Source organism: Notothenia coriiceps, unplaced genomic scaffold, assembly GCF_000735185.1.
Source record: "Notothenia coriiceps isolate Sejong01 unplaced genomic scaffold, NC01 NC01_scaffold00018253, whole genome shotgun sequence".
In the NCBI taxonomy this organism is placed as follows: domain Eukaryota; kingdom Metazoa; phylum Chordata; class Actinopteri; order Perciformes; family Nototheniidae; genus Notothenia; species Notothenia coriiceps.
Window position 1 is genome coordinate 1 of NW_011350954.1, and position 9636 is coordinate 9636.

The 9636-nt window shown below is 41.7% G+C and overlaps 1 protein-coding gene across 1 annotated transcript in view; it reads right to left on the minus strand.

Moving 5' to 3' along the window:
- Positions 1-5092: 5092 nt before the first annotated feature.
- oaz2a (ornithine decarboxylase antizyme 2a) overlaps positions 5093-9636 on the minus strand; it is a 13294-nt gene continuing 8750 nt past the window's right edge. The window contains 3 exon segments of the mRNA XM_010777591.1: positions 5093-6548; positions 6971-7056; positions 7984-8156. Coding sequence (XP_010775893.1) covers positions 6418-6548; positions 6971-7056; positions 7984-8156 — 390 coding nt within the window. The 3' untranslated portion in view covers positions 5093-6417.

Consider the following 9636-nt stretch of genomic DNA (forward strand, 5'->3'; position numbering starts at 1 on the left):
CGGGAAGAAAAACCCCACGTAGAACAGAGTACAACTCCTTAAACTCAGAGCCACAGCTCTAAGAACAAAATTTTTGACCTAAAGATCCGGCAATGCCGATCAACGGACCGAGTTACTCTAGGGATAACAGCGCAATCCCCTTTTAGAGACCATATCAACAAGGGGTATGCGACTTCTGCAAACTAACAATTACTGGACCTTTTAGTTTTTTTGTTAGCCTTCATGGTTTAACAGCACTCCCTAAAAATAAAAACCAGCTGCTTTCAATGTCGTGTTATTTGTTTACCTTCAGTTCTCACGGTCACATGGCTGAGTCTACATGTGGTTAAGCCCTATGACACCTGACCAACCTGTTTTTAAAGCAGCTCAGTCGATGATCGTGTGTCACTGTCCCTGTTCCAACGTGCATCAGATATCTAGACAATAACACCTGACATTCCTTCGCTACATGTCACCTCGCAGTGCGCTTCCCCGCAGCTGGTTCCTTACCGTCTGTCTTTTTGTTTCAGTGGAGCTCGCCACTCTGACCCGCGAGAACGGAAAGACCGTCATCAAAGTGCTGAAGCAGAAGGAGGTGGAGGTGCTGATCAAGAAGCACGAGGCGGAGGAGGCCAAGGCGGAGAAGGAGAAGAAAGAGAAGGAGCAGAAGGAGAAGGACAAGTAGAGACGCTGACGTTCTGTGTGTGAGAGTGAATGAGCTTTGTTTGTATTTGTGTTGTTTGCTACAATAAATTCACCTGATGAATTATCGACTCGTTTTGTCTGTGTCAAATGAACCCTCACAACAAACTCTCTTACTTTAGTCACTATAAATTAGTGTTATTTATTACTTTTCAATCCTTTAAACCCACTTTTATATAACGTATACTTATCCCTGCCATTACTTTTATGATTTATGGATTTACATTTGAGATCATATTAGATTAGAGCTAAATATCCGCTGCTGTAGCACAGGGCAGATGGTCTCAATGTATTCTACATGACTTGTGTAATGCATACTTTAAACTGTCGTGAAATAGGACACCATGGTTACATAATGAGAAATACTTTCATTTTGTTTCAGTAAGGATTTCTGTCTGTTTTCCTGTCCTTGTAAAACAGGAAGTTTGGGTTTTTTCCATCAGGTGTTTTCTTCTTCTTGAGTTGATGTCTAGAATGTTTTTTGGATCATTATTTTGTAACACCATGCATTTAAAGAGGAAGTTAACCGCCTGGGTACAAATAGGCGACATGTTTGCCATATCAGCTTAAAAAAGGTGCTGACAGTGCATTCAGAAAGCATTTTCTATATCTCTGAAAGTAGAGTGATGAACACCTATTTTAGACATGAATTACACATTTATTGTAATTCAAATATTTCACTACTTTTGTGATCCTAATACTTTGGTAACCAAAAAAACATTTGATGACATTGTGTTTTAACAAGAGTTTTGAAGATTTTCCGAAAATCGGATGTCAAATGTTAAGCTTTAGAGCTACTTATCTCATCACACAGTGCTCTAAGGTGAGCAGGGCCGTCCCTTGCCAACTTGGGGCCACAAGCGACATTGTGAGATCAGGCCCCCGCCCCCCCAACCAACAGGAGTGAAACAATTTTTTTTGGAAACAAAGTACTCTGATATAATTCCTGTTTATTATTATCAACGCAGTTACTTTTTTATACAGTGAGGTAAATGGTAAATTTCGCCGACATCTCTTCACCTTCACTAGTGGCCGTATCAAAGCTGTGATTGATCAGATGTCGATTAATTGCAACGATGTCGGGTTACAGACGTGCTCCCCTTGTCGCCTCTCACTCTCGCGTGTCAGCCGGGCGGAACTGCGCTGAGAACTGCGCACAAGCCGAGCTCATAAGCCGAGCTCATAAGCCGAGGCCCCCTGCGCAATGTGAGGCCCCATGCAGCCTGCATGATCGGTCTGTAGGGAGGGTCATTTGCATTTATAGCAAGACCAGAGATTTGTCCTGAACATTTTGATATGTAACACATGGGATGCCATTTTATAAGAAATACATTTAAAAGGTGATTTAAGGAAACGTCTAAATATCCAGAAAATACCCTCAGACTCCAGAAGGTTAAAGAGGCCTTTCTTTCTTCTTGTAGGTTGTTATTTATGTTTGTGTGCATGTAAATGGTCTGCAAAGGCTTATCTTCCAAAGTTACCTCCAGAAGAAGTTTCTCCCCCCTAGCATTGAGATCAAAAAGTGATCTCAGTTTTGTTTTCACCAGACTTCCTTGTCTTTACTGAGGAGAAGCTTCCTTCCATAGCTTCCTTCTAGCCGACATAAAGCCCACTTCTTGGCGCGTTGCACCCATAGGTGTCTTTTTGGAAGTTTCTTCAGTCTTCACACTCTGGAGCTCATCCATTATGATCATCAGGTTCTGTTTGACCAGGTGGCCTGCTCCAGGAAGGATGATTTACAGACTTCCTCCAATGAAGAATTAGGGAGGCTGAAGTGCTCTTGAGAGCCTTCGATGAAGCAGATGTAATTGTGTAGCTCTCCATCTGTTCCTCGACACCATCTTTTCTCTGAGCTCTGCAGGTAATTGTGTTTTGCTCTGACAGGTTTCTGCCTTTCTGAATTGGATTGAATCAGTTGAATTTAGCACAGGTGGCTCCAACGAAGTGTAAAAACATCTCACGTCACGGGTAATTGGAGACAGCTGAGCTTAATTGTAATCGTAAAAGAAGGATCTGAATACTACACTGTTGTGTACACAGTTTTTTCCCTTTGCACAAGGTTGCAACCTAAAAACGAGTTACATAATGTGAGATAATAAAAAGCTCCTAATGGTTACTAACTGATATGAGATTTGTTTGTGATAAACTGTTTCTAACTTCAAGAATGCAATTTAAAGGGGTCCTATTATGCTAATTTAACAGGTTTCATAGTTGTATTTTGTGTCTCTACTGTGACATGCTTTAATGTTCAAAAAGCTCTTTATTTTTCTCATACTGCCTGTGCTGCAGCACCTCTTTCCACCCTCTGTCTGAAACCAGAGCCCATTCTCCTCCGATTGGTTAGCTGGCTGGCTCTGTTGTGATTGGTCAACCGCTTAGAGATGTCCCGCCCCTTAACGTACAATGTGTTGAAACGCTAGCCAATACAGTGTTGCATAGTGATGTCGCTATGTTATGGAAGTAAACAAAGACGTCCAATGGAGGCGTTTCAGGCAGGGGGGGGAGAGAAACTCCCTCTGGAGGGAACACAGGGATGTTAGCCTTTGCAGACCATTTACTTGCACAGAAACCTATATAACTCACTAGAGGAGAGGGAGAACCTCATCTGCTGATATAGATCATGTGATACCAAACCTCCAGAACCAACAGTTTACAAATGGACCTTGTGGTGAAATATCTTTGTCAGCATTACTAGAAAACGTACATTACATTTGATCTGCTCTTCAGTGAGGTCTGCTGCAGTGTCTTATGAGCGGTACTGACTGCTTTAGACTTACATATTTCTGAGAAATGTGCGCAGTGAGTGGAGCTGATAAGTACCGCTCATCTGCCGAGGTGAGTTTATATAAAGGCAGAGTAAGATTAAGGCCAGCAGGGGACTATCTGCCGCTCTGATTTTAGTCCGGGGGATTACTGACTCAGCTCGAATGCCTCACTTCAGATTTTAAACGCACCGTCATGCTGATGGGAAACTGGGAAAGATTCATTCATTTTACAGAGAGGCACATTTCAGAGGTGCCATTTCATTTGAGCATCCCGAGTGTTCAATTATTCACACTAACAGGGAATTCCTAGACAGTCTGGATGTGTTGAGCCTAGTTTGTGTCTTTTCAGGTGTTGTTACGACCCCAAAATGATACCTGCCTCTGTCAATAATCGGAAAATATTTTGAGAATAAACATATCAGATTTGTATGTAAGTCTATTGCTAAATAATGGAGTATTCACTTACAAGGCATTACCTCCGTGTGTTGTGCATTTAATAGTTATATAACCAGGAAATAAAATGTAGGCACAATACTGCATGAAAATAAAATAACAAAAATATGTAAAATTTAACAGAAATGTATTGTATATATATATTTTTAAAGATAGCGCTTAACACATAATAAAGCACAATAGTAAACAAAGATTTTTCGATGGCGCAATGTTTGGCCCGTTGTGTTTGTATTGTGCAAGACAATTCAGTGAAGAGGAAGAAGTAAAGGTGATGTTCAAATGTTTGACTTTGGAGGAAACATGTTTGTTAAAATAATTGCTATTTGGTCATTAAGTGAAGTTAAACAACTTTTGTTTGTTTATAAAAAAAACTCAATAGGGCATCTTCAATATGTTGTTTTTTAATATTGTGCATCCTTGCTTGTTAAAGAAATGTATTTTCCTGGGACATTTTTTCTATTTAGGTTTGTGTTCCTTTTGTTGTTGTGTTTTACGCCTCATGATGTTAAAGCCATGAGCACACACAGGATGTCTTTTCTCCTTCAGGAGCAGAAAATAAAGGTTTAAAAGCAGGTCGTTGCCGTGTTAGAGACGCCGATAATAGCACAGCTGACTCCACCCTAGAAATAGATCTCTAGTTCAAATGACTTTGTTGCAGCGCTTGGCGGGAAGCCAGCGGGGAGTCGAGCTAGCTGGAGATTAGCGCCTGACTCAGCTTCTGTTCACAACAACAAATGATCACAGGAGGATCAAAAAAACAAACCAAAAGCAATCATTAAGATAAACATTTTTATTATTTTTCCCCCAAGACAAAGAAATCCAGAGTATACAAGAGTGGATTGTCATTAAATGGTGGCTAGCTAGGTCACCGAGGACACAAAATAAATCCCTAATCTTTCACAGTAAACATTAGAGAAATATACATACATAAAAATATACCTCTGAGAAAAATTCATTTATGGACATTTCCTAACAGCTTATAGTCAGGGGCTCAATCAGTAGCAATGAAGACTCTATGAAGTGAAGACATGCAGAAGAATAAAGCCCCCCCCCCATCCTAACACCAATATGGAAGAGACTACTCTGAGGCATGGGGAATGTACGTTAATATTGCTTTACATACCATAGGCTAACATCCGCTGACTATTGAACCAGCTTTTTACAGACAGGGTGGATTCTTTGGCGTTTTTTTTATTTAGAATCTTATTGTATATATGGTATTCACGTGCTTCTGTTGTACCTCCTTTCCTCACATTATGGCGCGGGTCTGAATCAGCAAGGGATGAAATATTCCTCAATAAGACTCTAAAGTATAAAATATGAACATTGCACTCGTTTCAATCGAGCGTTCGACTGGTTTGACTACTCGCTGAAGGAAGCCCCAGTTTGTGTCTTCATGTATCCTAAATTGATATTTCTACATAAAATAACATGTTTTGTGTGTTGCACAGAACATAAAGAACTTGTATGTAATTCCTGCTTTCACTACATCGAAAAGAAATTAAGTCGCAGCTTGAAAAATGTTTCTTAACGTGTTTTTTTCCCATCCAGATTCATAGAGCCGATGTTTAACTCTGAATGTGACGTAATGAAAATACACGAGGCAACAAACTGGGGCTGCACAGGATTAAAACATTATGTGTACATTTAAATGCAAAGTGGAGCTTCTCTTTAAACCGGACCCTCTTACTCCTACAATTATTAAGATGACAGTCTTTGAACAAAAACAAAGTGACTCGAAGCAGTGGTTTCTGTGTGTGACCACAGTGAGGCCGCTCTGCTCTTCCTCCCGTCTGAGTGACAGGTTGATTATCACCAAGAGGAGGAAGAGGAGGAGGAAGGTGGTTGACCTCCAAGAGCTGACAGCCAGCCTGGTGTGACATCTCAACAAACCGGCTGCTTTTTACACCCTTAGAATAACAGGGTTTCTCCACGTTTGTGGCTACAGAGCTTGAAAGGTGCTGGAATGATGATGAGTCAGGAGGAAGAGTAGAGTAATGCTTACATGGGCTATAATGTCAAATGCATCAAATCAGGCTGTCGCCCATCTTTTTTATAAAGTGAAACAACATGTTATTGAACATACCATACACCATCATTCCCTCTTTGTATCCCTACCAAACACAGCTTGCATGCTATAGCGCACACAAAGTCTCTTTTCTCAAAGCGGAAGCTGTCAGGAGAGATATGCTGAATTTTAATGTAAAACACGCCTTCTCCCGAATACCAAACTGTTTTCTTGATGGCAGCGCGAAAATATATAAAGAATATATCCAATCTGCAGATCCCCTCTGGGAGGGAGGAGGAGGGTAGGGAGGAGGGGGAGGAATCTGCGTCACATGGAAATCCCAATCCCCCTTAAATCACAAGTCTATACAAAAAACAAAAAAAAAGGTGACACCTCGTCCAAGTGATTCTTTGGGAGGTTTGTGTCAGATTGAAAGGAGAGAACAGGCAGAAGGTGTGTTTCTATGGGGGGGGATGGCTAGGGTGGGAGAGGGAGTTGTCACGGCGACAGTCACTCCTCATCTGAGCTGCTGTTGTCCAGAGAGTAAGCCATGAAAGCCAGATCGGGCCGGGCCGGTACCATGGGGTGTCCCGGCTTCACCATCTCAAAGCCCATGAAGTGGAACGTCCTGAAGATGGTCGCTGAGGGGGGGGGGGGGGAGAGACAGGAAGAGAGGCAGACGTTTAGCTGCAGGTACACCTGGGTGATGACACTCTTCTCAACAATACTGAAGAATCCAATCACAACATCGTAGCCTGCACCTGAGAAACCTATAGAATACCTCAGAGCTGCAATTAGCTCATGCCTTTAGACTCTGTTGAAATATGACATGTTGAGAAATGAGGCTTTCAAAAGATGTATTTTTCTCAACTTCAGAATGTTCTGTTTTCTCTGCACTTCCTAAAAGCTGCCTAGTCAACAACAACATTTTGCCTCGTAACTGGAAATCCATTTAGTAAAATCTATATTACTGATGTTTTTTAAACTCAATTTAAAAAGGTTTTGAAAAGCAATCCCTGCCTCTAAAGAAAAAACAGTTTATAAAAAGAGGAAGAGCTCTTACATCGATCCTCTCTCTTTTTATGGAACCACAGGAACACGTAGTTAACTTTCAGCTTCTCCTCCACAAACTCAAGCAGCGCAGTTAGCCTGAGGGAGAAGCAGAGAGAGAGAACAATATTATTCTCTTCCACCGTTATCTTTATAACCTCTTTGTGATTTAACAATGTTGCCATTGTGACATTCATACCAAACACGCATATTGAATCATCGAAGGGAGAGCGGGACAGAGAGAGAGAGAGAACCAGTTTGTAAACAAGGAGAGGTGAATACACACAGTGTTTGGTTTCCCCCTCTTTACATAAGTGCTGCAACTTTACATAAGTGCTGCAGAGGCAGCTGCAGAGCTGTGTGCCCGCAGCGGGAAGGTTACTCTGCTCTGGCATCGATTACTCTGCTCTGGCATCGATTACAGCAGCACAAAGCCAGGCCGTGGAAACCAAACGTATTAGCATTCATTTAATCTGAGACGCACCGATGGCCTGAAAACACGATCCTAGCGTACGATGTTAAAACCGTACGGTGTGCAGACATTGCTCTGCACACTTTGGACAATAACACCCTTTGTTGTTAAATACCAACCAATTATGTGCAATATATATACATGCCGTTAATGACTGCAGTATATACCTGGCTGCTAAATCCTCAGAACTGTTACAGGATGTGTTTTTTGTAACTCTTTTTATTATAATTTTCTTTGTATCTTTAATACTTTTGTATGCATGCTTCTTAGGTAACAATGTAAATGTCCCCTCTGTGGGACTAATAAAGGTTTTCTGATTCTGATATCTTGCACTTAATGATATCATTTAATTCCTTTAGAGGGAAAACAATATTCTAAAATCTCCCCAGTGGGCTGGAACGTTTTTTGGAGAATTTGACAACTTTAATAACATTGTTCAAACCTAAAGAGGGGGAAGGTACCGCCTCAGATATCAATAAATGCAGTCCTCTCATTTAATATCATGAAAACCCATCAGGGGGTGTTATAAGTTAGGGGTCTTAAGCAATCCTCACCCCTCTTTGCTGCCGTCCACCAGCGCCCCGGCAGGGACCTCCAGGAAGAGGCAGTCTCTCGATAGAAACGTATCCCAGGAGGCCGAGCGGCGCTCATTCAGCTGGTACTGGAAGCGTAGAAAAGAGGGGGCCCCACTCGCTGCAGAGGCCTGTGTTACGGTCAATTTCTCATCCTGGATCAAAAGAGATAAAACACAGAAGAAAGAAACATTTCATTAATACATTCAATTTGATTTTCTGGATTGAATGCCAACACCCTTCTTTGTTCTTCACTTAAAATAGAGACACTCACGTTTGAGCTGTAGTCACATAACAGGCTTCACAAAATGTAATTCATTTTCAGCATTTTCTCTTTTTCTTAACTCTCGACTCAAAAGACAGACTTGTTTTAGCCTTCTACATCAGAAAACATAATCATTTCTATATAAATGATGCATTAAAAACTGCTGCATTTTAGTAGTGATCATTTATCAGCGGTCGGATAACCAAGGGAAATCTTTTGTGTTTTTCTTTCACTCAATAACAATGATCAATACTTGTCAAAAAGGCGATCAGATACCATAACTTATGGGGTTCATTAATGTGGGCGGGAACTCCGTGGCTCTGAGAGGCTGTTTACAAATTAGCTGCAATCTGATTGGACAAAACAGAGCAGGCTAATCTGAGCTGGAGACACTGACTGTCTGCAGTAAATGTGTGAATGCGTGCTTCATTACTGCACCATGCTAAAAAGCACAGAACAAACACTATTCTGTTGATAAAGAGACAATTCCCGTATTTACCCGAATATATGACGACCCCTCTTTTTCAAGAACAATTTTTGGAAAAATACCTTTTCTCTGACTGTTTACATTTTTAAGGGTCGCCATTTTCTAACGTTACACTCAGTAACATCATATTTCTTTGCTGCGCGACAGTTGTTTGATGCTTCATTGATCACCATTATCTTAAAATTGGCATCGTAACTTCCTTGTTTATTAACTTGTCCTACTTTTGAGCCACTTTGTTCGAGTTGGTGGCACGACGAATCCCTATGGGCCGGTACTGAAGAGGGCCGGTCGGACGATGTGGGCCGGTCGGATAAGAGTCACTAGCACCACCCCCCTCCCCCCCCACCCCCGTTGACAATTTACTAGCGGTATTTACTTTCGGTACCGAGGTGGGCCGGCGGTACCGTAGTGGGCCGGTCGAGAGTCCCGGGCTGATTTCCCAGTCCGCCCCTGATATACGGTATATGTTATTGCTTTGTTTGTGTTGTACTCCATACTTGGGAGTGATAGCATGTTAAGGGTGCAGTGTTTTTATTTGATACAGTGACTGTAACTAACTACATCACTGGGCTCTTTAAACTGTCAAAATTAAAGACAGCTTTCTGCCTTTGAGTGCGTCTCTAAGGAGTCAAACAGGAAGTGGTTTTGGTTGTGTGGGTATCGTGCGAGAAGCCGGCGAGTCTTCATGTGTAACTGATGTGCGGTTGAAACCACTTCTGGTTTTATGAACTGACAAAGATACAAGTCTTAAGAACACACACACACACACACACACACACACACACACACACACACACACACACACACACACACACACACACACACACACACACACACACACACACACACACACACACACACACACACACACACACTCTTAAAC